Here is a 27,858-nt window from a genome sequence, read left to right on the forward strand (position 1 = left end):
GCGCCGCCCCGGAACCGCAGGCGGAACCGCAGGCGGCGGTGCGGGGCCGGCCACGCGGGGCCTGGGCGGGATGGCGCGGGCGCGGAGGCTCCTGGCGCGCAGAGACCGCAGGCGGAGGCTGGGTGAGCCGCTGTGCGCGGGGCGGCGGTGGAGGTCTGGGTCGGGTGGGGTCAGGGTCAGGGTCAGGGTCAGAGCTGTATGTGGGGCCGGGCGGGGGCCGTGGGGACGCAGGGCCGCCCCGCAGGCGGAGACCCGGGGCTGGAAGGGCCTGGCCGGCTCCCTGAAGGGTCCCCGGGCTCCCAGGGCCCCCAGACCACACCGTGAGAACTGCCGGCTGTGGTCTAAATTGAATGGTCACCGAGTGCAAAGTCCTGGGCGAAGTTATGAAAGAAATAAAAAATTTAAGTCTGATAATCTTGACCTTTAAAATGAGAACGTAAGTATGTTCGGTTCAGGAGGTGAAACTAAGGAAAGAAATGGAGACGTGAGTGCACAGAAGCTACAAAACAGTAAAAAACAAACAAAAATCCCTCTAGGCCTCAGTGTGTGTGTGTGCGGGTTGACGGACCTACTCAGCTATGACCCGCATCGCCCCCTGCCAGGGCTCTGGAGCCCACCCTCCCGGGGCGGACAGGCTGCTGGAGAGTTTGGGATGACCAGAGGCCTGTGGGCCCAGGGGGAGAGGGTGGCAGAGAGGAGGGGAGGCTTGGGGGGGGGGGACCTTGAAGGAAGGGCAGGATAGAGCTATTGGGGCAGTCCCTCCATGTGAGATGGGACCACAGGTTGTTCCCTCCAATGCCGCTGAAGAATGCTGGGACAGCTGGTAGAATGCGCCGCCCTCAGAGCTCCCAGCCGCCCCCGGCCAGGAATGGCACCTGGCGGGCAGCTTTCCGGTGCCGCACCGGCCAGGCTGAGCTCTAAATGTGCTTCCAGGGCCCGAGGCTTCCGAAGCTCCACACACCTGTTCCGCTCTATCATTTCAATGGATTTATTGATTTCTCTCTCTTTTTTTTATAACATTCTTTAATGAAGTATAATTTATATGCAGCAAAGTGCACAGTTCCTAAATGAAGATTGCTCTGCACTGTTTTGCATAGGGTTCTTGTGTCCTCACTGCCCGGTAGAGACAGACACGGAACTTTTCATCTCACCAGGAAGTCTCCCTTCTCCTTCTCTGAAGAGCTCCCCACCCCCACCCCCGTTCTATCCTCTGTTGCCATAGGTCACTTTTGTTGGTTCTTGAACTTCATCTACATGGACACTAAACATGCTACTAAACAATCCATGGGTCAAAGAAGAAATCAAACAAAAGATCAAAAGTCCCTTGAGACAAATGAAAATACAGCTTTCCAAAATGTATGGAATGCAGCAAAAGCAGTTCTAAGAGGGACGTTCATAGTTCTACATGCCTACCTTCAGAAACAAGAAAACTTCAAGTAAACTACCTAACTTGACACCTAAAGGAACTAGAAATAGAGCAAACCAAACCTAAAATAAGCAGAAGGAAAGAAATAACAAAGATCAGAGTGGAAATAAATGAAACAGAATTAAAAAGCAATAGAAAAGATCAATGAAACTAAGAGCTAGTTCTTTGAAAGAATAAATAAAATTGACAAATCTCTAGCCAGACTCATCACAATAAAAAGAGAGCACAAATAAATTAAATCAGAAAGAGGAAAGATTTCAACCAACAACACAGTAATACACATGATCATTGAAGAATACTATGGATGATTATATGCCAACAAATTGGACAACCTGGAAGAAGTGGATAAATCTCTAGAAACATACAACCTTCTGGGACTGAACCAGGAAGAAACAGAAAATCTGATCAGACTGATTACTAACAAATGAAATTAAGGCAGTAATAAAAAAAAATCTACCAACAGCCCTAGCTGGTTTGGCTCAGTGGACAGAGCATCGATCGGCCTTCAGACTGAAGGGTCCCAGTTTTGACTCCAGTCAAGGGCATGTACCTCAGTTACAAACTCAATCCCTGGCCCTGGTCAGGGCAACCAAATTAATGTGTGTCTCTCCCTCTCCCCATCTCCCCCTCCTCTCCCCCCCCTCTTCCCATCTCCCCCTCCTCTCCCCCCCCCCTCTTCCCCCCTCCCTCTCCCTCTCCCTCTCCCCCTCCTCTCCCCCCCCTCTTCCCCTCTCCCTCTCCCTCTCCTTCTCCCTCTCCCTCTCCCTCTCCCTCTCCCTCTCCCTCTCACTAAAAACCAATGGAGAAATATCCTTGGATGAGGAGTAACAACAACAAAATCTACCAACAAACAAAGCCCTGGACCAGATGGCTTCACAGGTGACTTTTACCAAAAAGTCAAAGCAGAATTAACACCCACCCTTCTCAAACTATGAAGAAAAGGAATGCTTTCTTCAAACACCTGCCTGCCCCCCTGTTCCCCCCCCCCCGGGCTCTGTATGAACAAGAGGACCTGCAGACCTGGCACTGACCGTGGGGCCTGGGGCATTGTCCTGGCCCCCTACTTTCTAATCACCCCCTCCTCACTCAGCCCCCCACCCGCTCCACATACTCATGGAGCTCCGTCTTGGGGTTTAAAAGGCTCACATGCTCACCTTTGCAGCCATTTCCCCCGTGAGACATTAAATCGGGGGCTGGATTAATTAGGGGAACAGAGTCCTCCCTCCAGAACAAACCTGCTCATTCCCTCCGGCCCCCAGGTGCTGGGCAGAGAGCAGGGTCCTCAGAGGCTGCTGGTTGGCTCTACCCAGCGCACCTGCCAGGCACCCGGCACTTCCCTGGTCCGCACCTGCCTGGCCCGGTGTCTGCTTTTGCCCGCCCTCCCCGCCACCTGTCCCAGGGCGTGCTGCCTGGTCCTCCGCCCTGGCCCTGGCCCTGGCGCTGGCTGGCGTGTGGCAAGTCCCCAGTCACCCGGCAGCCGCCTGAGGCCAGGAGGGTAGGAGCAGCACCTGGAAGATGAACCTGAAGGCTGCCGGTGAGTGCCATCCCGCCGCCAGAGGAGGAACGGGCCACTGGCGCGGGAAGAAGGGCCCCTCGCAGTCCCGGGGCCCGGCCCGCCCCGCGGAGCCAGAGGGTGGGGCCGTCCTTCCGCTCTCTGACCTGGGACCGGAATGCGGGAGTGAGTGCCCCAGAGGGAATAGGCTGGGGTTCGGAGCAGGCAGCCCTGAGGCTTTTCCTGGGCTCCCCCTGCCTGGCCCCACTGGCCCCACCGGGATTCCTGGCAGGGGGACCAGTGAGGGTGATGTTTGGGCTGGAAAGTAGGTTTGGGGGAGCGTGGGCAGAGCGGGACCCGAGGAGCTGGGGTGGGGGTCCTTCCGGGGGAGAGCAGGTGCCTGAGGGGTGCCCCCACCCCCGGGCCAGCAGGGGGCTGCCAGCTGGAGGTCAGAGGCACTCACCTTGGGCTCCTCCGCTGAGCCAGGAGTCTTCAGCCACGCGTCCGATGAGGGGACGGCGAGGTGGGTGAGAAGTGGGGTCCGGTGAGCAGGGAGCGCCCACTCTCCCTGGTTCTAACTGCCGGCAGCAGCTCTTTAGAGGCTGGTTTTATTTTTGCATTTATCCAGCTACCTGAGGCGGTGGGATGTTTGGGAAGAAGTAGGAAGAAGAAAGGAAAAAAGCAATTATTCCCGCGGTCATTTTCTCCCTGAAAGCCTGTCTTTCTGACGTGGCCTCTGCCCTCTGCCCGAGCCCGCCTGGGGGCGGTGGGAACCGCCCGCGGGGCCCCTCGCACACGGCCTGTACCTGCTTGTGCTGTTCTCTCTCTATTGCCAAGGAGTCCGGATTCTGCCTGAAGCAGGCAGCATATCTGTGCAGGAGTGGAAAGAATGGAAAGTTCCCTCGGCCTCTGTGAGGCACCCCCTTCCCCAGTCCTGTTTTCTACAAAGCCATGTATTTAAGAACGGTTGTAGGTTGTTGGGTTGTAGGATAAACAGGTGGAGATATGTATCTTTTGGGGGGAAGAAAACACCTCCCTCGGGGCGCTGAATTTCAGTAGTGCGATCTTGGAAGAATTTTTCATTCTCTCTCTGTCACATACTTAGAACATGGTTTTGCTGCTTAGTTAGGGGGAAATGCTGAATATGGTCCATGGCCTTTCCCACCCACAACTTTTTTGCCCCCACCCCACCCCCCCACCCCGCCGCCTCCTGATTCACTCTGAGCTGTGAGGTCCTTGCACAGCAAGCTTTGCTGCAACTCCCGGTGTCGGTGTGTTTGTCTGGGGTGGGGGCGGGGCGGGGGGAGTCACCTGCAGAAACTCAGAGCCCTGTCGCCGCTGAGTTCGTGAGCGAACTTTTGGCAAAGTTCCTGGGAGCAGCGTTTCGGTGGATCCAGTCCAGCGCCAGGTCTGGCCTGGGACACAGCTCACGGGCGGGACCGGCAGGGTCAATGGATGGAGTCCACGCCAGCGCCCTTCACCTGGGACTCACACCCTCCCAGCTCCTCGGGATTAGGGCCAGCGTGTGTGCCTTTGCAGGCGGTGGCCTTGCGCATCTGCGGTTGTTCCCGTGCGGCGTTCCTCAGCCCTTAGGACAGCGGCGACAGCAGAGCCCGGAGCCACAAAGCAGCCGAGTCCCAAGCACGGTCCATCCGCCCCTCAGCCCTCCCGGCCCCTCAAGGACAAGAGGTGTAGGTGGGGCCACCTCCAGGGTGAGGGCATGTGGCTTGTGCTGGCCGCACTGCGGGTGACAGCTTCCTGGCCCCACGTGTGTGCTCGGTTGAAGGAATCCCAGGGGCGGTGGTTTCAGAGGGGCTCTCATCGGGCCCTGGGACTGGAGGGGTGCGGCGGCCTGAGGTCCCCCCACCTGGAGTCGGTTTGAGGATTGCTTTCTTCCCCAGCCTAGTGTCCAGGGCCAGCCTGAGACCCCTGGGAACCTGCAGGTGGATGAGGGTGGGACGCGCACACAGGCATATGCGCACACACGTATGCACACGCAGGCATGCACACAGGCGCACATACTAATCGAGGGTCTCAAGGAGGAAGTTCCCCGACTTCCTGCCTGCGCTCAGGACTGGCCTTTGCTCTGAGGTGGAAGCACGTGGGAGGACACGTCTGATAGCCGGTGATGACTTTATTACCTACGGCAAAGGCTGGATCCTAGTCACGGAATCACCGAAGGTTCCTGGACTTTGTCTACTTCCTCCCCCTGCCCTGTCTCTGCAGCGGCTGGACCACTCCCACCAGGGCAGGCCCACTGGGACCAGAACCCCCCTTCGCCGACTCCCTGGGCTTCCACCTTTCCCAAGACCAAGCCTTACCTGAGCCGGCCCAGGGGCTACTGCTGACCAGTGTCCCGCCTGCTCTGCGATCACCTGCAGGGACTGAGCTCCTGGTGCAACTGTCCGGCCCATGGACAGGCTGGGCCCGGGCAGGCTGGGCCCCGGGCAGGCTGGGCCCCGGGCAGGCTGGGCCCCGGGCAGGCTGGGCCCCGGGCTGGCTGGGCCCCGGGCAGGCTGGGCCCCGGGCAGGCTGGGCCCCGGGCAGGCTGGGCCCCGGGCAGGCTGGGCCACAGGCAGCCTGGTCCATGGCTCTCCAGGTGCCTCTTGTCCTCACCTCCTGGCTCCTACGCCTGCCTCCATTTGGCGTCCTGGGTGCTCCCGTGACTGTGTTAGACTCGTGCCAGGGTTACAGACGGCTCACCACCAGCCAGTGCCCCATCCTCACTGCGGGACCTGCCCTCCCACATGGGGTGGCTCTGGCTCTAGGTCTTGGCTTCCCCCAGCCACCACAGGAAACCAGGCTGTCCCAGCCCTGAGGTCATCCTGGCACCCCTCCCCCAGCCCACAGACACCCACAGCCTTCCTAGGAGCCCCGGGAAGTGTGCAGGGAGGGGAGCTCACCACCTTGCAGGCGGCCAGCCCTGCTTTTAAGTTCCTCTGGTGAGGCCTGCGGGCTTTTTCTTCATTCTTCCTTTGCTCCCTGTCACTTGCATCTACTGTCCTTGTTCAGCCGGTGACAGAGCTGTGTCTTCCTTCCGTGCGGCTGTTCTTTGCACATCCGAGAGGTGGCATCAAGTTCCCTTTCAGCCTCTCCAAGCCAAACAGCAGCTCTTTGCTCGAAGACCTCGTGCGACCTCTGACTGGCCTGTGGCTGGCCAATCGCCTTCTTCAGATATGACACCTGGACGAAGTGGTCCAGCCGTGACTTCCTCAGCGGCTGTTTCCGCTGAACCTAACCGTTGAGGCTGACTCCGGGACTCCAGCAGTCACGTGTGGGCACAGTCCTGGAGGGAAGGGGCCCTTGGAGTGCCACAGCCACAAGGTGCGCGAGTGGCTGCCATGAGGGTGCCCGGGCAGGCCACAGGGCTGCCCCAGAGTGGGGGCTCATGGCAGGTTGGGAGAGCCTGGAAGAGGAGGAGCGGGAGGCGGGTCGATGGGTTGGGATCTGAGCGGAAGAGCGTCCTGAAGCAGAGGACAGAGGCCGACAAAGCTGTGCAGCAGGAGAGGGCCACACACGGCCGCAGCAGGCCGCCGCGCCTGCCACCGAGCCCACAGGATTCCAGGAAGGGACCGCCATCCCCAGGGCTCTCCTGTGCTCTCTGTGGCTGCTTTTTCCAGCGGCGAGATGCCCCGAAGCCCTAGAAACGGCAGTGGCCACACGGTCCAGGGAGTTCGCAGCAGGAGACCCTCCCTGCATAACGTTCTCACAATCTTGGGGGCTGCGTGGTTTGGAAAAGAGAGAAAAGTATTGATGCTGAAATGTGCACTTGGAAAAAGACCGAATCGTCGAGGGGAAGGAGAAGCGTCCAGTTCCACGAGCTTCGCTGCCTGAGCTAGTGAGCCCACGAGCGCCTACAGACTCAATCAAACGCAGCAGCGGGGGACCACCGCCGCGCTCACAGGAAGGGGAGACCCGCAGGCGCAGGAAACGGTGGAGCTGAGGTCCAGGGGCTGAGCTCGGGCAGAGTGACAGACGCAGGTTTGCGTGTCATCGCCGCCTGGAGAGGAGGGAGCCTGGGGTGATGTGCTGGCGGGTTGGAGGCCTGCTTCTGTCAATGGCTGTGAACTTGGAAAAGGGGGGCTGGGACAACTGCTCAGGGTGCTGGGTGGGGAGACACCAGCCCCCTAACAGCAACCGGGTGTCCCACAATTCAGTGCAGCTCTGACACTGACCACCAGCAGTTAGCGCAGCCCCTACCAGCCACCCTCTCTTCAGCCGCCAGCCACGAGCCTGGGGGCCGCCCGCACCTGTGACCTGGGGAGTTCCCACAACTCATCTAGGCTCCGTCATTCGCCGGAACGACTGGCAGAGCTGGCCGGTGGAATGCAGGCGGGACAGTACATGTGGAATGGAGGGCCAGCCCCTGAGAGCTGACGCCTGCCCCGATCCGTCCACTGAGCCGGGCAAGACGGGGCCCACGTCAGGCGGGATGGCTCCCCAGGCCACTTGAGAAATCGATGACGTTAGCCTTTGGGGAAGTTCTTAGACCCAAACCAGCAGTGAACGTAAAAGCATGGCCTTGAGCCAAAACCGGTTTGGCTCAGTGGATAGAGAGTCGGCCTTCGGACTGAAGGGTCCCAGGTTCGATTCCGGTCAAGGGCATGTACCTTGGATGCGGGCACATCCCCAGTGGGGGTGGGGGGGTGCAGGAGGCAGCTGATCGATGTTTCTCTCTCATTGATGTTTCTAGCTCTCTATCCCTCTCCCTTCCTCTCTGTAAAAAATCAATAAAATATGTTTTTTAAAAAATGCATGGCCTTGAAAGCATTCATATCTTGTCCGTGTTGTCTGTTTCTGTCTACCTCAAATGCCTGCCCCCACAAAGCCTACTAAGTCATCACGGCGTGTTGGCTCGTTAAAGCAGCCCTGGGCCCTCGTCTGCCCCCACCTCCCAGGAGCACCCTGCTGACACTCGTGGGGGGCTAGGAGAACGGGGGGCTGGGAGAACGGGGGTCTAGGAGAACGGGGGGCTAGGAGAACGGGCGGCCGCTGTCCTGAGCACCCACACCCTGCATGTCTGTCCGCAGGCACCCTGAGAGCCGTGCTCTTCATCTTCGCCTCCGTGTGCGCCTGGTACTCCGGGTACCTGCTGGCAGAGCTCATCCCAGACGCGCCCCTGTCCAGTGCCATCTACAGCATCCGGAGCATCGGGGAGAGGCCCATCCTCAAAGGTCAGTGCCTGGGTCACAGCCCACTAGTAGCTGCGGCCCGGCTCAGGGGTGCCCGTGGGTTCGGGCCATTGTACGTTGGTGACGATGACGAGGGGGAGGAGGTAACATCTCCTTCCGTTTCTGCTCTTTTCCAACCCCCCGTGAGAGGCTCCAAGGCCACTCACGCTGTGAGGGAGACAAACAGGAAAACTTGACGTGCAGCTGCGTTAAGTGAAAATGTGTTTGGAATACAACTCAAATCGGGAATGAGGTGAAATGACCAAACAGCCATTAGAAATGACATTTGGTGATGGGTGGACACGACTAAGTAATAACCTGTCCTCCTTCTCAAGATTTGTGAATAGATATGCTGGTATACTTTCAACACCCGAGCACATTATTCAGAATCAATTTGCACAAATATAGAGCACTGAGTAATGATAAACTATTTTTATAAAAGCCATTCCTTCTCAGATTGAATTACCTTTTATGGCTAAAAAAACAAAAACACTTTCTAGGACTCGACTGTGACAGGGTTATTTGTATTTGATAAGGTTTTCACAGTGAACTTGACCGGAATCAGTAGGCTGACTGCGTACAGCCTGGGGTGGGGCCCAGCTCCACGAAATTCATGGATTGAACAGAGCACGGGAGACGCCCTCAGAGGGCTCGCTCTCTCGTTTTCCCTATTTCCCCACAAAATCAGAAGTCTGTCCTGGACACAGCTTCCCCCTAGGAGCTGCCTCGGATGCCAGGCGTTTCAGGGGCTCGTTGCCATGGTTTCTATCTCCCTCCATCCCATGCCAAGGATGTCAGCTGGATGGCCAGCCATGGGCTGTGATTCCCAACTCTGAAACTTGTGACGCCTGCAAAAATCCCCTCCCTTTTGTATATTTGTGATTTTAAGACAAAAGCAAATTAAATTGACGTCGTGTGCTTCAGGGAATCTCTGAAGCTCCTATTGGTGGCCACCATTCCTATTGGTGACCCTTCCCCACTCCTGTTTCTGCCCACGACCTTGGCCATGGAGGTGTGATGTCCTGGCGCAGAGCAGCTGTGTTCATGGCCACGCGGTGGGCTCCTCCGGTAAATCCTCGCGCGACCTGTTATGTTCTTGTTCATTACAGCCCCAGCCCCCAAGAGGCAAAAATGCGACCTCAGGGCCCCCTGCCCCCCGAACACCTACGCTTACCGGTTGCTCAGCGGCAGGGGCACGGACAGCTACGCCAAAATCTGCTTTGAGGACGAGCTGTAAGTAGCAGCGTGAGGAAGGACAACATAGCCACCTGGTCCCTTCCCTTCTCTGAGGCTGACCAGGCAGCCGGTCTGCCCCCAGCAGGGAAGGGCACGTCCTTGACCCTGGGCAAAGGCGGGGAGCACCGGGGGAGCTGAGAATGCCAGCTGTGCTCCCCGGGAGGATGTGGATTGAGGCTGTGTCCCCGTGTTGAACTCTCATTTGGCAGCAGGTCAAACAAGCCTTCGTTCATACTCCGTAGCCTTCTTTGAATACGTGTCACGGCCCTTCAAAGTCATGGGAACGGAACGCAGGTTTTCTTCCATTTGGTTATATGATCCTCACAGATTAAAGCAGGTGTGGCCTCCCTTTCCAGCCCACACCTCCCCGTTGCAGGTCTGTGTGACCGCCTTGCCCGCAGAGAGCCTAAGGAAACGCTGGGCTTGGAGCCGTCCTAGCCCCGTGCACTCGCCCCTGGGGCGGGGCGGCCGCCACAAAGAGCACAGGCCAGGCCCAAACTACAGGAATGTGTTCTCTCCTGGTCTGCAGGCTGGAGTCCAAGATGGAGGAGTGGGCAGGGCTGGCTCCTTGTGAGGCCCAGGGCGCCCCTGCTCCAGGCCCCTGCCCTGGGCTGTACGTGGTGGTCTTTTCCCGTGTCTGCATCGTCTCCCTCTGTGTGTGTATCTGGGTCCAAATTCCCCCTTTTGAAAAGGACTCTGTTCGTACTGGTGCACTGATATGGGGCGATCTCTCTTACCCTGCAGGAGGCCAGGCTGCTCTCGAGGCTGGCGCCGCTGGCACCTGGCACCAGGCATCCCTCTCTACCATCATCCTGGGGTGCTCTTTGCCTCCCTCTCTGGAGTTGCAGCCCCTATTTCCAGGATGCAAACCTCACTTTCTCAGTTTCCTCCCTTGTTTTGCTGGAGCACATCCTCTATTAGCATCCTGAGAAAAGGGTAGAAGGAGAGGTAAAATTCTTAAAGATTCTTCGTGTTTAAAATATAGTCATTCCCCCGCACAAGGAAGTGATAGTTTGGCTGAGTATACATTTCTAAATTAGAAATGATCTCTACTTTGAATTTTGAGGTCATTGCCTGGAGCCATAGTTACCCTCCCACCAGCAACCGTGGGAATGCACTTCTCAGGTCTCCAGTGGCAGGGGGTTCATTGACCCACAGGCTGCATTCTGAAATTTATAGTATGTTTGCTTGAGGCCATGCTTTCATGGGCTGCTCTGGTGATTAAGCATTGCAGTTCATTGCCCAGTCAGGGCACATGCCCAGGTTGACGGCTCGGTCCCCAGTGGGTGGTGTGCAGGAGGCAGGCAATCGATGATTCTCTCTCATCATTGTTGTTTCTCTCTCTCTCTCCTCTCCCTTCCTCTCTCTGAAATTAATAAAAACATCCTATATAATAAAAGCCCAGCGACCCAATGGCAAAACGACCAGAACGACCGGTCGACCAGTTGCTATGACGCGGACTGACCACCAGGGGGCAGACGCTCAACGCAGGAGCTGCCCCCTTGTGGTCAGTGCGCTCCCACAGTGGGAATGCCGCTCGGTTGACCAGCATGAGCAGCGCCCACAGCAGCCGATCCTCGCAGGCCACACCCCCCACCAGTGCATGAATCCCGTGCACCAATCCTCTAGTATTTAAATAAAATATAATGTAAAAAGTATTCATGACACTTATTGATGATGCTAGGGCAGACTTTATTCAAGGTGGGCCAACTTTATTCAAGGTGGGCCATGGCACCCACTATAGGGACCTCTGCAGCGGGGTCTTGCAGTGGGAGAGAGAGATTGAACATAGTAAGTGGGAATCATTGCCAAGGAGCAGGGTGAGGTCAGTGGATAGGAATCACTAAGAGGAAAGAAGAATCTGGGATCAAGGGGATTGTGGCTAAACTAATCTAACAGGTTCCTTGCTGAAGGTGGGCTGGGGAGATCAGAAACCAGGGGAGGTGGGGAGTGGAGGATGAGGAACCCAATCAATAGGGAAGATGATCAGAAATCAAAGGCAGGGGGGTTCTAGTTAACCTGACTTAGCAGAATTCTTGCTAAAGCTGGACAATGCAGAGATAAATGCGATAGTCCGAAAGTTAGGCCTCGTTGAAAAAGAGCTCTGGGGAGCCTGGGTAGGGTTTGATGAAGGAGGGAGTCTGCCGGCACTGGGGGTCCCAGGTGGGCCCATTCCTGGGAGACAGGCTCCAGAGGGCCCTGGCTTTGCTGAGCCCTCGGAAGACTGCAGGGCAGCCTGGTCCACCCAAGCTGCTTCCCTCTTTCCTTCACTTCGGGTCGGACTTGCAATGTGGTCTGACCAGCTCTCCCCAGTTCCCTGGCCCCTCCCCATCTCCCCTCAGAGGCCTTTCCCCTAAGGAAGGCTCTTGTGCATTTAGTCCTGTTCTGCTCTCTGCTTCTCAGAGGACTCAGATCAGCCATGACGAGCGTGACTGTTTGCCTGCCGTCTGTCCAAACACAACATGTGGGCAAATACTTTGACGGTTGCCATTGTGTAAGACGTAACTCGGGTTTTGGGTCAGATTTTTACTTTGTTATTGCTCTTTCCATGAGTGAATTGAGGATCTCTTGATGCTACGTCTTTATATTTATTTTTTTATGAACTATCTTTTCATATCTCTTACCCATTTTTATTTCTGCCATTGGCCATTTTTATCCTATTTAATAAAAGAGTAATATGCAAATTAACCATCACTCTGCGACAAAATGGCGGCACCCAGTCCTCTTAGCCCTGAGCCCCCTAGCCGTGTGATCAGAGGCAAAGCGGAGGCGGCTTGGGGCCGGAGTCTCCGGCCGGCAGCGCCCCACCCCCATCTCAGGCCGGCAGGGCAGTGCACCCCCAATGCACGATTTTCAGGCCAGCGAAGGCAGCCTGGGCTGGAGCCACGCACCCCCACCAGGCTATCCCCAGCCAGGCTGAGGTGGCAGCCTGGTCTGGGGTCTCAGCCTGGCCAGGGCCCGAACCCCTTCCAGAGGTGGCAGCCTGGGGTCTCAACCATTGAGTCACACCAGCCAGGCAGATATGGAGGAATCTTAAATGTTTCTTTTTTTATAATATATATTTTATTGATTTTTTACAGAGAGGAAGGGAGAGGGATAGAGATTTAGAAACACCAATGAGAGAGAAACATCGATCAGCTGCCTCCTGCACACTCCCCACTGGATATGTGCTCCCAACCAAGGTACATGCCCTTGATCAGAATTGAATCTCGGACCCTTGATTCTGCAGGCCAATGCTTCATCCACTGAGCCAAACCAGTTAGGACTGTCCAATATGCTAAAGAAAAAACCCTATCTAATAAAGAGGGAATATGCAAGGGAGGACATTTGGGGGTGACCAGGGTGTCAGGGGAGGGCAGTTAGGCATCTATCAGGCTGGCAGGGGAGTGGTTAGGGGGTGATCAGGCTGGCAGGCAGAGTGGTTAGGGCAGTGATGGGCTCGGTGTGTCAAACTTCGCCAAAAACTGAGCATAACTCGGGTAGTGTGTCACTTTGAGGAAAAAACATTATTTCACAAATGTTTCATCCTCAGGAGCAGCAAATGTTTCATCCTTGGCATGCGGCCGCCTCAGCGGCCACGTGTCATCAAAAATGGCTACACGTGTCAGTGCTGACATGCGTGTCATAGGTTCACCATCACTGGGTTAGGGGCAATCAGGAAGGCAGGCAGGCGAGTAATTGGGAACCAGCAGTCCTAGATTGTGAAAGGGATGTCTGACTGCCTGTTTAGGCCCGATCGCATGGATTGAGCCTAACCAGGCAGTTGGACATCCCCCAAGGGGTCCCAGATTGGAGAGGGTGCAGGTTGGGCTGAGAGACACCCCTCCCCCCCATGCACGAATTTCATGCACCGGACCTCTAGTTGATTTATAAGATCCTTTATATATTTAGGTAGCTAGCCCTTTGGTGTTGTAAAAATTTTCTTTAGGTTTTGTCTTTTCATTTATTAAAAGGGCATTTTTAAACATGCCTATACCTTAGTTAATGTATGACCTTTAACAAGACAAAGAAACTGTAGCCATATAGTGAAAGAACAATTTTATTTTATTTTTTAAAATATATTTTATTGATTTTTTACAGAGAGCAAGGGAGAGGGAGAGAGAGTTAGAAACATCAATGAGAGAGAAATATCGATCAGCTGCCTCCTGCACACTCCCCACTGGGGATGTGCCTGCAACCAAGGTACATGCCCTTGACTGGAATCGAACCTGGGACACTTGAGTCCGCAGGCCGACCCTCTATCCACTGAGCCAAACTGGTTAGGGTGAAAGCACAATTTTAAAAAGCAACAAAAACAACAACCCAAGTTCTGCTATCGGTAAGGATTCATACATACAAGAGACTTGTGGTCACTGGGCAAACCTCCGCCCTGAAAACTAGAGAGACAGGCAGATTCATAAGTCACAGCTCACCTGAAGCAGAAACCACAGCTGGAGCCACCAGAGGGTAGAAAAATTATACTCCAAGCATCTTTCCTGTACCCTCCACTTGGTTCTCATTACCCACTGCTCCCATCCCCATTACTTTGCAATTTTTTAAAAATATTTTTTTATTGATTTCAGAGAGGAAGGGAGAGGGAAAGAGAGATAGAAACACCAATGATGAGAGAGGATCATTGATTGGCTGCTTCCTGCACGCCCCACACTGGGGATCAAGCCAGAAACCCAGGCATGTGCCCTGACCTCCAGGTTCATAGGTTGATGCTCAACCACAATGGCCAGGCTACTTTTTTTAGATTTTGATTTATCTTTCTAGTGTTTGATTTTATGTGAAAAATAAACAAACTGTATCTGTATAATTAGTATATCCCCATGTTTGTGTCTTAAATTTGTATATGTATGTGTATATATGTATACATATATACTCATGTGAATTTGTGTGTGTGTGTGTGTGTGTGTGTGTATGTAAAAGGTAGCAAAATCTATACACAGTTTTGCACTTTTTCACTTAACCGTGTAATAGAGATCACCCCATATCAGCCCACAGAGATCATCCTTATTCCTTTTCATGGGCACATAATATCCTACACATGGATGTATCCTAGCTCATTCAATCAGTTCTGCACTGATAGATGCTTTTAGTATTTGAAATCTTTTGGTATCCTGCCTAATAATAGACAAATATGCAAATTGACTGTACCTTCGCTATGCCCACGATTGGCCAGGAGGCGCGGGGGGGTGGGACTCGGGGTGGCTGGGGTGGCTGATTGGGCCGGCGGGACACTGAGCTCGCATCGCTAGCGGCAGCTCGAGCTCAGCGTCTGTGCCATGGCTGTGCTGCGGCACAGAAGGGGCATCTGGGGCAGCGAGCTCACGTCCCACCGCGGACCATCAAAAGCGTGGGAGCTGGGTGCCTGTCCGCTCAGGCACCAGGCCTTTCAGAAGCCTTCGCCGCGCCGGAGGCTTCGGAAAGGCCTGGTGCACCAGCGGACAGGCACCCAGCTCCCCCGTGATCGAAAGCGAAAGCGTGTAGGGGACCCTACACGTGCATGATTCAATCATGCACTGGGCCTCTAGTCTATATAATAAAAGCCTAAGCGACCATTTTGGTGGAACAACCAGAACGACCAGTCACGATGATGCGCACTGACCACCAGGGGGCAGACGCTCAATGTAGGAGCTGCCCCCTGCTGGTCAGTGCACTCCTACAGAGGGAGCGCCGCTCAGCCAGAAGCCGGACTCATGGCTGGTGAGCACAGTGGTGGTGACGGGAGCCTCTCCCGCCTCCACGGCAGTGCTAAGGAGCAGCACGCAGGTGGGCAGTAAGGAGCAACGAAAGGGCATAGGCCTGGCTGCGGGACCCCACCCCCTCCAGTGCACGAATTTCATGCACCAGGCCTCTAATTATAAATAATACTGCAATTAATTACTTTGTGAACATGTTGTTGTGTAACAAATTACGATAAAGTGAATACTTGTGTGATCACCATCCAGGCTAAGAAATGGACTATCACCAGCATACCATGAGCCCTCTGTACCCCTTCCCAAGTGCAGCCCCCTTTTACTTACTGCTCATGGTAACCTCTACTCTGTCTTTTATGGTGACCATTTCCTTGCTTTTCTTTCTTTTTTTTTTTTCCTTGCTTTTCTTGATAGTTTTATAGCCTAAGCATACACTGTAAAATATTATTGTTTCATTTTTAGCTATTTTGAACTTTATATAAATGTAACCATAAACCACAGACTTTTATGTCTTACTTCTTTGCTCAAAATTATATTTGTGAGAATTATCCTTGATGTTGGGTAAAGCTATTATTCATTGATTGGCATTACTGTGTAATATTGCATTGTATGAATATACTACAGTTCATTTATCCATTCTGTTGAATGGCATTTGGGTCATTTCTGGTTTGGAGCTGTTATAAGTAATGGTGCTATGAATAGCCCTGTTCGTGTCTCTTGGTGCACACGTGCATGTATTTTGGTTGGGAATTGGTGGGGGTTTTTTGGGGGGCACAGGGTCCCACAACCACCCTTAGTTTCAGCGATACTCCAGAAGTACTCGTAAGACTCAAGGACAGCTAATATTTATGGATAAGGTTTATTACAGCAGAAGATGCAGAACCAAAGCTGTGTATGGTCTTCTGGTGGTGAATTATCTCAGTTTATGTTCCTCTGAAATATCTTTATTTCATCTTTATTGGTGGTAGATGTTTGCTTATTATTTCCTTACAACCCATTCCAGAAATAATTCCTGGTGTCCTGGCTTCCATTGCTTTTCTTAGTAAGTCAGCTGACAGTTTAATTGTTGATATTGTGAAAGTAACTGCCTTTTCTCCCTCTCTGATTGCCCCTGAGAATTTTTGCTTATCTTTGGTCTTCACCACGTGTACCCTGCTGTGTCTATTGTTGTTGCTTCATCTTACTTGGGTTTATTGAGCTTCTTTAAAACAAAAACCTCTTAGTATTTTTTTAATTGATTTTTAGAGAGAGAGGAAGGGGAGAGGAAAGTAGAGAGAGAAATATCGATGTGAGAGAGAAACGTCTATTGGTTGCCTCTCCTACTTACTCTGACCTGGGATTGAACTTGAAACCTGGGCACATGCTCTGACCAGGAGGTGAACTGGTAAACTTTTGGTGCACAAGATGATGCTCCAACCAACTGAGCCACACTGGCCAGGGCTGAGCTTCTTAAATATATATGTACTAGTAGCCCATTTGCAGGAAGAATCCTACAAGTGGCCGCTGCGGCCTCGTGCGCTGCCGCTGCTGCCGCCATTACGGCCGCCGCGCCTGCACCTGCACACCGCTGCCACCGGCCTGGCTCCGCCCCGCTCTGCTCCGCCCTGCCCTTCCCTCTGGCAGCCACCTTGCTTTCCACTTTTCCTCCCTCTTCCTTCTAAGTTGTCTTCAGTCTTCACTCCTCCCTCCCTCAGCGTATGCAAATTAACCGCCATCTTTGTTGGGTAATTTGCATACTCGCCCTGATTGGCTGGTGGGTGTGGCTTGGGCTGGTGGGCGTGGCTTGGGCATAGCGAAGGTGCGGTCAATTTGCATATTCCTATTTTATTAGGTGGGATTAGTCTTTCATCACATTTAACAAATTCTCTGTCACTGCATTTTCTGCCCCATTTATTCTTTCCTCTCCTAAGACACTTGGTGAAACATTAGACTTTATTATTATAATGAGGAACCCAGTTCCCCGGCCCCTCCCCATGGTATTTTGTATTTTCCATTTTGTATCTCTTTCTGTCATTCATGTGAACAGAGCTGGTTTCCTCTGAACGGCTTTCCGGTTTACTAATTCTTTCTGCTGTTAAGCCCTTCCATTAGCTACTGATTTTAGTTATTATGTTATTTTCGTTTTAAAGCCTCATTTGGGTTCTTTTCATAATCTTCACATCACTTTTTGTAGTTTCCAGTTCTGAAATTTTCAGCTTTATTAATCATCGTCTTGGCCATATTAAGTTTAGTTACTTGAAAGTCTGTTGGATAATCCTGGCATTTGGAGCCCTGTGAGTCTGTCTCTATTATCTACTAGAGGCCCAGTGCACGAAATTCGTGCACGGAGGGGGGTTCAACCTCAGCCCAGCCTGTACCCTCTCCAATATGAGACCCCTTGAGGGATGTCCGACTGCCCGTTTAGGCCCGATCCCAGTGGGATCGGGCCTAAACGGGCAGTCGGACATCCCTCTCACAATCCAGGACTGCTGGCTCCCAACTGCTTGCCTGCCTGCCTTCCTGATTGGCCCTAACCGCTTCTGCCTGCCAGCCTGATCACCCCCTAACCACTCCGCTGCCAGCCTGATTGATGCCTAACAGCTCCCCTGCCAGCCTGTTTGCCCCCAACTTCACTCCTCTGCCGGCCTGGTCACTCCTAACTGCCCTCTCCTGGAGGGTTGATCACCTCCAACTGCCCTTTCTTGCAGGCCTGGTCCCTCTCAACTGCCCTCCCTTGCAGGGCTGATCCCTCACAACTGCCCTCCCTTGCAGGTCGGGTGCCTCCCAACTGCCCTCTCCTGCTGGCCATCTTGTGGTGGCCATCTTGTGTCCACATGGGGGCAGGATCTTTGACCACATGGGGGCAGCTATATTGTGTGTTGCAGTGATGATCAATCTGCATAGTACTCTTTTATTAGATAGGATAGAGGCCTGGTACAGGGGTGGGGGCCAGCTGGTTTGCCCTGAAGGGTGTCCCGGATCAGGTGGGGTTTCCCTTGGGCCATGGGGTGGCCTGATCGAGGGGCCTGTGGTGGTTTGCAGGCGGGCCACGCCCCCTGGTAACCCAAGCGGAGCCCCTGGTATCTGGAATTTATTTTCCTTCTACAATTGAAACTTTGTAGCCTGGAGCGGAGCCAAGCCAAGCCTGGGGCTCCCTCCGAGGCTGCAGCCATTGTGTTGGGGTTATAATTGAAACTTTGTTGCCTTAAGCAGGTGAGCCCGGCCAGGGTGTGTGGAAAGCTTTGCTTCCCCTGTTGCCGGCGGCAACCCTGGCCTGCTCTCTCAAGCTCCATTCTGCCGCCATTTGTTTGAATTTGTTTACCTTCTATAATTGAAACTTTGTAGCTTGAGTGGAGGCTTAGGCCTGGAAATGGCAGGCGGAAAGCTTGGCCTCCTCTGTTACCTAGGAAACCTTGCTCTCTGTGGCTGTAGCCATCTTGGTTTGGGTTAATTTGCATACTCGCTCTGATTGGATGGTGGGCGTGGCTTGTGGGCGTGGCTTGTGGGTGTGTCGGAGGTATGGTCAATTTGCATATTTGTCTATTATTAGATTAGATTGTGTTCTGCTGGTTCCACCGGCTCTTGTTTCTGACGGCCGCCCTCCTCCTGTGCCAGGTCCTATTTGAGAGTGTGCCAGGCAGAGCGTTGGAGGGTGCTTTTTAACTGAGGCAGCAGATGATGATATCTTCTTCTAAGAATTTTTGTTTACTTCTGTCCGGGACTGGAAGCATTAGCGGAATAGAATAACGTGAATAAGTGTTAAGGATTGAGATGTTTTGGGCCACCTAGTGGTCTGCAGTTATACACGTTCTGATTTATTCCTGGTTCACGCTCACTGTCAGGACTGAACCCTTTTTCACTCCAACCCAAATAAGAAAGGCGGGGGGGGTGGTTAATATGGCCTTTCCTTTGATGGGCCCTGGTTCCCAGCCTTTGTCCCCAAGCTTCACGTGGTTATCACAAGTGCTCCTCGCCTACTTAGGCACTTTTTCCGGAATCGGCAAATGCTCCTGGGGTGTAAGTAGCTTTACAGGCCGGGCTCGGCACCTTGGAATTCAGTCTCCCAAATCTTGGCCAGAGAAATTTTTATTATATAATATATTCAAGCAGGTCTTTTTTTAAGCCCCCCCCCCCCATTTTTTTGTTTTGTTTTGTTTTGTTTTTCTTAATGGGAGAGTAGTTCAGATGTCCTAACTTTCTATTATCATAAATGGAAGTTTCTTTTTGAGTCTTTTCCAATTCTTACAGAATATTCTCTGAAACTGTCTAAGAGCTACTCCTCCCAAAAGGACTTAGCCTAGAAGGCTTCCGCGGGAGTTTAGCTAAACACGTCAAAGGCAGAATCTTCCAAACATGGAAAAGGATGGCAGCTTCCACATTGCTGTAGGAAACGAATATACCATTTATTCTAAAACTTGACAGAGGATGTGCGCATACCTGCATGAAATCCCAAAGATCTACCATCTCCAGGAAAGCAGAGATTCCCAGCCAGCCTGGCTCAGTGGTTGAGTGTCACCCTATGAACCAGGAAGTCACGGTTCCATTCCTGGTCAGGGCACATGCCCATGTTGCGGGCACGATCCCCAGTGTGGGGTGTGCAGGAGACAGCCGATCCATGATTCTCTCTCATCACTGATGTTCCTATCTCTCTTTCCTTCTCCCTTCCTCTCTGAAATCAATACAAATATATTTTTTAAATAAATAGGTAAAAGCAAACGTTAAGTGAAGCAATATAGGGGCTTATTGAAGGAGGTTACTGGGGGTCAGATACAAGGACCACAAGAGTCGAGGAGACTCTCCGTCATCACACTAAGGGGGGAGGATATGTATAAATTGATACCAGACTTGGGTTAGAGCCATCTCTTATGGCCCACCCCTTCTACTTCATGTGGATAAAGCAGAACAATGACTGCTCATGAGGTGGTTGAGGACTCAGTGGGGGAGGGGGGGGAGAATTTGTAAAGAGCCTGTGCTAAACAAATCTGAAATTGTCCTCTCCTTGGCCATTTGTCTAAATTATAAGATTCCGTGCAGCTCCCAGGCTCCCTGAGGGACTGAGCCTATAGGAACTTGGGGAGTGTGGAGGAGGGTGGGGGTGACTGTCAGTGCATGTCAGCGAGGAGGGAGCGGTAGGTGACAATGGGAGTGGCAGCGCCTGCCAGGAGAAGACCTTGCAGAGGATGGGGTTGGGGAAGTGGGGGGAGGGGGGGCTCCCCTGGCTTGGTAAGAAAGGAGTCCTTTGACTAATGTTTATTTACATTTCAGGCTCATAGGAAAAAAGATTGGAAATGTTGGGAGAGGAATCAATATTGCCATTGTCGATTGTAAGTTGTTAAATATTTTCTTTGAAACTTTTCTAAAGGCTCTGTGATGGGATTTTTCCCCCAGATACCTTGGGTTCTCGATGGTTTCTGCACTCAGTCTAGTCTAGGTTAACATTTGAATGCATTTTTAAAGTTACGTATTTAACTATTTTTACAACGCCTCACTTTCCAGATTATTTGTAGTTCCAAAGAAAACACAATGAAACCAAATACAGATTTTTCAAACAAAACGAGGAGGACTGGCAGAGGCGGGGTGAGGCCCGAGGAGCAGACCTGGGCCTCCCTTTTGCTCTCAGATTCCCGGTGGCCCAGCAGAAGGTGACACAGCCGCCGGTTCCTGAGGGACAAGGGCCTCAGGGAAGCCAATCCTGGCCTCCCCTAGGGCCTGGGAAAGACAGTCGCCACTGGGGACCCCGACGATAGCAGGTGTGGGGTGTCCCTGGAAGCCAGCTGAGCACATGGCCCAGTGACAGTGGGGCTGCAGGAACCCAAGACAGAACGTGCCCAGCGTGATGGTGGGAGGGGAGCCTGCAGCTCGCAGCGGAAAGCCCTGAGGCGGCAACGCTGGGGTCTCTGTGGGAAGAGGAAGGTGCGACAGGAGAGTGTAGGATGGAATCTCCTGGGAACCAGCCTGGAAGGAAGCCCCAGGGCAGCGGAGGAGCCCCGTCTCTGACCCAGGCCAGGCAGCAGCCGCTCTTTGGGCTCCAGGAAAGAGATGGGGAAGGAACAGGCCACGCCGAGAACCCTGGTGCCCCGGATGCACCCTGAGTCCCCACGAGCTTCCTGTGAAAAGCTGTTCCTTTTCTCTTCAGATGTGACCGGGAAAGCGATAGCAGCGCGGTATTTTGATATGTACGAAGGAGGTAAGAAAACTCTTTTCCTGTTCAAATTTAAACGAGTTCTAAACATAAATCAAGATTTTACCAGTAAGAAACACAAGCAAAATGCCCAACATTCTTAGTTGTCTCCGAAGAAAACTGCCAGACCTTCATGCTGAGGATTCTAGAACAGTCGTCCCTCCATAAGTGCTCTTACTTAGTCTCTGGGTTCATATAATTCAGTGTGAAGGCATTCTCTAGAAAATTCCTTTCCTCTGGTCACACTTGTCCTGAATCTTCTCCCTCCCTTCCCTCATTGGATAACGGGAAAAGACATTTTCAAACCAAATCCATGTAAAGGAACGCAATCAGCATCCAGCCTGAATATCATCAGGATTTCTGTCCTGGGCCTGGTGCCCACTGGGCCTGCCATGCTCCTTCCCCGGGCCCGCGACCCCCACCTCCTTCAGCGTCTCTCCACCTGGGCACTGGGTCCTGGACATGGTGCCTGTCAGCATATGCCAGCCCTGAGGGCTGTGAACAGGTCTCTGTCAGATGACGGAGAGTCATGAGACATGCCGGTGCCTCTCGTGGGAGTTGTGCATGTTTACTCGGCAGCTAACTTACGCACAACCACCAGCACCGAGCCCCGGGGGTCAAGAGTAGGGTCAGAGGTCCGCCTTCCTTTTATCCTGAAAGACGCAGGCAGCCCCCTTAGCAAAGACTTCCCCAGGCAAGGCCAGGCCTGCATCCCTGTCTCTGTCCTGCCATCCCGCCTGAGCCGCTCCGATCTGGGATGCTCACGCACGGTCCAGAGAGGAGCTCCAGGAACCAGGATGCGCAGTGGCTACGGACGCCGAGGGCAGGGAGGGGCAGCACGTAGGGCAAGAGCCTCAGCTAACGGCGCTCCTAAAACTGGTTTGCGTTGACCCGACAGATAACTCCGGACCCATGACCCAGTTCATTCAGGGCGCACCTGCGAAGTCCCTGCTCTTCATGGTGACCCACGATGACGGCAGCACCCAGTGAGCACGCGTGGCATTGCCCAGCCGTGACTAGAAACCTGACACACGCAGCCAGCACGAGTGCCCTGTCCTCCTGCTTACCCGCCTCCCCGCCCCAATCCCCCGCCCCGGCCCAGGAGATGAGTGGCTTTGGAGACCTCTGTGCTGGGACAAACACAGTGGGACACACAGGAGTCCCCACGGGAGACATTCAGTCGCTCTCCTCTGTCCCCTAGGCTGCAGGAGGACGCCAAGGAGACCATAGAAGCTCTTGGAAGCAAAGAAATCAGGAACATGCGGTTCAGGTCCACCTGGGTCTTTCTTACAGCGAAGGGCTTTGAACTTCCTGCAGGACTTCAGAGAGAGAAGGTGAGTGTCTGTCATTGTTTTTTTAAAGTACAGTTAGTTATATACGATATTACATTAGTTTCAGGTGTATAATACAGGGATGTAGCATTTATACACCGAACAGTGTGCTCACCACACCAAGTCTAGTGGCCATCTGTCACCATGCCAACGTACCACAGGGTGAGTGGTTTTGACATGTCCCTTCCCACGGGGGGTCAGGATAGCAGGATCTGTGATTTGAAAGGTTGCCAGTCGGTTACAACTCCCGGTCTCTAACTACATCCCTGCGTAGAGTGCGTGGGCCAGGGCCATGCGGGGGTGGGCACCTGGGCTGAGCGCTCGTCTCCCCGCTCCGGGTTCCTCGTTCCTCCATCTGGGAAAATCCCACCTTCCGCTCAGTAGGTGCTGGGTGTGTCATGGGTGAAACCGTCCATGCTGAGAACGGAACCCTTTCCCCTTAGATCAGCATTAGATCGGCATTGAAGTTTCAATTCTTAAAGCTCTTTAAAAGTAGGAAATTCTCACGCTAGCCAGTTTGGCTCAGTGGACAGAACGTTGGCCTGCAGACCAAAGAGTCTCGGGTTCAATACCAGTCAAGGGCACGGACCTTGGTTGCAGGCTCCTCCCCTGGTCAGGGCAGGTGCAGGAGACAACCAATGGATGTGTTTCTCTCACATCGATGTTTCGCTCTGTCTTTCCCTCTCTCCCACTCTCCCTAAAAACCAATGGAAAAATATCCTCCAGTGCGGATTAACAGAACAAAAAAGTAGGAAATTCCCAGTGGGCTGTTGAGACTGATTTTGCATCATGCTGGGGCCAACACAGGCCTCTCTCTGCTTTGCCGCCGTGTGGGGAAAGGGACAGTGCTTACTGCTAATGGGGCTCAGAGACCACCGCGCATGTGCGCCGAAGCATTTAAAGCAGTTGGGCACCAGCTCTAGCTGGTTTGGCTCACTGGATAGAGTGTCTGCCCTTGGACTGAATGGTCCTGGGTTCGATTCGAGTACCTCGGTTTCAGGCTCGATCCCCAGCCTGGTTGGGGCTTATGCTGGAGGCAACCAATTGATGTGTCTCTGTCACATCATTGTTTCTCTCTCTCTCCCGCTCCTTTTCACTTTCTAAAAATCAATGGATTAACAAAATAAAATAAATAAAATAAAATAAAATAAAATAAAATAAAATAAAATAAGGGCAGGCACCAAACACTGGATAAATGTAGCTTTCGTTGTAACTTGTTCATGATTGACTTGAAGTCCTGTTATTTATCGAAGAAAAGTAAACAGCAAACGGATGGCATTCTCATGCATGAACTCCACGGCCTGTGAAAATCGCAGCTGAGGCCTGGGGACATGTCATGGGATTTATGAGCTGACGCCTCTGGGGACGATGGCACAGCCTCTTTCAGACGGTGCTGCTCTCCGGAACCGGGGCCAAGACACCGGGGCTTCAGAAACGGGGAGCTGGCTGCCTGCCAAGGGGGGAGACCTCCGAGAGAGGCAGAGATTTGCGTGTCCACAGGTTGCTTCTGACATCAGGCAAGGACACCTGGCCCCAGGCCCCTGCTTGCTCTGTCTGCATGGTGACGGGTCTGGGAAGGAAGACAGAAGCAGGTGGACCCAGCTGGCGTGGCTCCGTGGTTGAGCATTGACCTATGAACCAGGAGGTCAGGGTTCAATTCCAGGTCAGAGCACATGCCCGGGTTGCGGGCTCCATCCCCAATAGGGGGCGTGCAGGAGGCAGCCGATTAATGATGCTTCTCTCCGTCTCTTCCTCTCCCTCTTCCTTCCTCTCTGAAATCAATGAAAATATTTTTAGAAAAAACAGAAGCAGATGGGCCGCGGGGCCCCTCCGCTACTGGCAGGACCGCCGAGGTGGGGGAGAAGGGGGTTGGATGGGTGTGACCTCAGGGCAGCCACACAAACAGGTGACTCGTGACAGACGCCCAGGAGGAGCCCTAGAGCCCCCCTGACGCCCTGCAGTCGCCCTCCGAAGCTCAGAATCCCTGGGGATTTTAGCAGGCACCTAAAGGGCATGTTTTCTCCTGTAACTCCCTGTCCCTCCTCACCCGGGCAGCCAGTCCTCCAGAACACGTCAGGAGCGTCTACCCGGGGCCCCTGCCCAGACCACGCATTGCTAGTGATCGGGTCCCGACACCCAGTGTGCTTGAGGCTCACCGGCTTGTCCTAACGAGTGAGCATTGCCTGGGCTCTGTGTGGTGGCTCTCCCCGGGCCCCACTGCCTGGACCTGCAGCGGGTGAGGGGAGCCAGGTGCGGCTGGGGGAGGGGCTTGGTGTCCAGGTTTGGGGTCAGGTTTGCGGGGGGCCACAGGTGATGCCGAACAAGCTGCTTCGCCTCTCTGGGCTTGCGTTTTCTGATCTGTGTAACGAAATGAAAGCTGGGAGATCCCTCAGCTGTGATGTGGGCATGGGCTCCACTTGCCCTTGGCCTTCCTCAGGCTGCCTCTGTGGAGCGATACAGGGCCACCTTCTCCTCCACCCCTGGCGTGATCAGTACCGACCTGGCATCTTACGGACCTCCAGGCTTTATCTACCAGCTGTGTGGTCTTAGGCAAGTTACTTAACCTCTCTGTGCCTCAGGACCATTCCCTGTGGGGAAGGGGTAAGGACAGCCCCTATCATATGAGAGTCAATGAGGATGAAGTGAGAGCAACATGTGGGGCTCAGCAAGGAACTGAACAGAGGGCCCAGTACCTCAGAGCAATCGGGCCTTTCCAAGTTTCCCGGCACCTTCCAACTGGCCCGCCCCACCTGCCCTTCCCCACCTAAGCCTCCTTACACAACACCGGTGCCCAGGCCTCCTGAACTGGAACCCCAGAGGTGGGGCCTGGCAGGGGGATTCTGATGTACAAGGAGGGTGGACCCATTGCACTGATTTTCCTGAGAAAATGGAGGCCCTGTTTCCTGGACACATTCACATTCCCCCTTCAGAGCCCAGCCGACTTAGAAGTTGACAAGTGGATCCTGAAATTCACATGGAAATTCAGGAGATCCAGATAGCCAGAACAATCCTGAGAAAGAAGAACTACGCTGAGGACTCACACTGCCCAATGTCAGAACTCACTACAAAGCCGCAGGAATCAAGGCGGCATGGTGCTGGCACACAGCACACAGACGGACCCAGGGAATAGAACCCGGCGTCCGGAAATGAAACCTCACTGTTTTGGTCAATGATTTTCGACAAGGGTGCCGACACCACTGCACGGGGAATGATGATGAGACAACTGGACACTCCCATGCAAAAAAAAAAAAATGAATCTGGAGTCCTACCTCACACCATATGTGGAAATTAGGTCAAAATGGGTCAAATGACTAAATGTAGGAACTAGAGCCATTAAACTTGTAGAAGAAAACGTAGCCATAAATCTTTATGACCTTGAATTAGGCAATAGTTTCTTAGCTACAACACCAAAAGCATGAATAACAACAACAACAAAATAAATTGCATTTCATTAAAACTTTGGTGCATCAACAGACACCACACACACACACAAAAAGTGAAAAGGACGAAAAAAATTGCAAATAAAGGACCTATACCCACAATGTAAAAAGAACTCTTATGGCTCAATAATAAAAAGACAAATAACCCAATTTTAAAGTGGGCAGAGATCTGAATGAACTTATCTTCATGGGCCAATAAACACACAAGAAGATGCTTGCATTCGGCCACCAGGAAAATGCAAACGAAAGCCTCAATGAGATACCACCTCACCCTCACTAAGAGGGCTGCGTTTTTTTAAAACAAAATCATAAAAAGTGTTAACAAGGATGTGGAGAATTTAGAACCTTCAGACACTCTAGAAAAGAAACCTAATAATACGGCTGCTTTGGGAAATATTCTGGCTGTTCCTCAGAAAATTAAGCATATAGTTACCATGTGACCTAACAATCCCACTCCTAGATATACTGTATACCCAAGAGGGTGAAAACATGTTCACACAAAAGCTTGTACATGAATGTGCATAGCAGCCTTATTCGTAAAAAACAAAAAAGTAGAAACAACCCACGTGTCTTATTAATATATAAAAATACATTTTTTTAAATGGGGTATAGCCATACCTGGAATATTATTCAGCCGTGTAAAGAAATGAAGTACTGATGCATGCTACAACATGGATGGATCTTGAAAACATGCTAAGCAAAGAAAACCAAACACAAAAGACCACATCCTGCTCATTTCATTAATATGAAATTTCTGGAATACACAAAACCCATAGAGACAGAAAGTAGACTAGTGAGCGCCTAGGGCTGTGGGGGACGGGAAATGACTGCATATGGGTCCTTTTTCAAATGAGGAAAATACTCCAAAATTGCCTACAATGGTTGCATATCTGTGAATATACTAAAAACCATTCATGCGAACACTTGGGGTGTATTTTATAGTATGTAAATTATATGTCAAAGATGTTAAGTAAAAAAAAAGATAGATAATTAGAATTCCAACATTTAGAATACATATTCTTCCTTTTAAGCATTAAGTTAAGGCACTCCATTATCTGCGGAAGAATCCTATATAATAAAAGCATAGTATGCAAATTGTCTCCTTGACCAGGAGTTGTCCTGGAGTTAGACCAGGGGGCAAGGCCAGCAGGGGGAAGGGAGGGAGGCCCCAGCTGGCAGCCGGCAGCCAGCAGCCTCTAGGGACCTACCAATGCATGAATTCTGTGCACTAGGCCTCGAGGAGAAGACATAAAGGACTAACACCGCATCAACAGGAACACACATGTGCTGAGCTAGGAATTCTGTAGTAACATATAGTCCTATCCCCCCAAAATGAAAACTAAATGTTAGAGCTATGCTGTTCAATACAGCAGCTGCGAACCAAATTTGCATTTCACTTATTACATTTATTACATTTATTAAATTTGCATCACATTTATTAAAATTAAATAGAACTTAAAATTCGGTTCCTCACTCACCCTGGGCACATATCAAGTACTTGATAGCCAAGCATGGCTAGTGGAGACTCTATTGGACAGTGTTGATCACAGAACATTTACATCACTGCAGAAAGTTCTGGAGCTTCATTAACACCTGGGTCACATTGTATTGGGAAGCACGTTGAGAGAAAAATCAAGTACCCAGATGTTATAGTAATAGTGATAAGAATAACACCAGAGTGGGTTGGGGCAAAATCCACTCTAGGAAGTGACTAATCCTAGAATGGACTTTTTCAGTTATAGGACTTTGCTCATAGAGGACACATTAAATACTTGTGGATTAGCAACTAAACACAATTCTTTTCTTTCGTCTGCACAGATCAACCACTCTGATGATGCAAAGGACAGTGGCTCGGGCTGGCCTGCAGAAGTACAGATAGAAGGCTGTGTACCGAAGGAGTCAAGCTAACCTTGTGCAGACT

At 52.4% G+C, this 27,858-nt stretch overlaps 1 protein-coding gene across 1 annotated transcript; it reads left to right on the forward strand.

The window, feature by feature from the left end:
* Positions 1-70: 70 nt before the first annotated feature.
* Positions 71-27,858, forward strand: FAM3B (FAM3 metabolism regulating signaling molecule B). The gene is made up of 8 exons (XM_054712835.1): positions 71-122; positions 7,949-8,092; positions 9,199-9,322; positions 20,251-20,309; positions 21,122-21,172; positions 22,065-22,152; positions 22,368-22,500; positions 27,756-27,858. The coding sequence occupies exons 1-8, from the start codon at positions 71-73 to the stop codon at positions 27,843-27,845; spliced, it is 741 nt and encodes a 246-aa protein (XP_054568810.1). The 3' UTR covers positions 27,846-27,858.

This window comes from Eptesicus fuscus, chromosome 3 (genome assembly GCF_027574615.1).
Source record: "Eptesicus fuscus isolate TK198812 chromosome 3, DD_ASM_mEF_20220401, whole genome shotgun sequence".
Classification (NCBI taxonomy): Eukaryota; Metazoa; Chordata; class Mammalia; order Chiroptera; family Vespertilionidae; genus Eptesicus; species Eptesicus fuscus.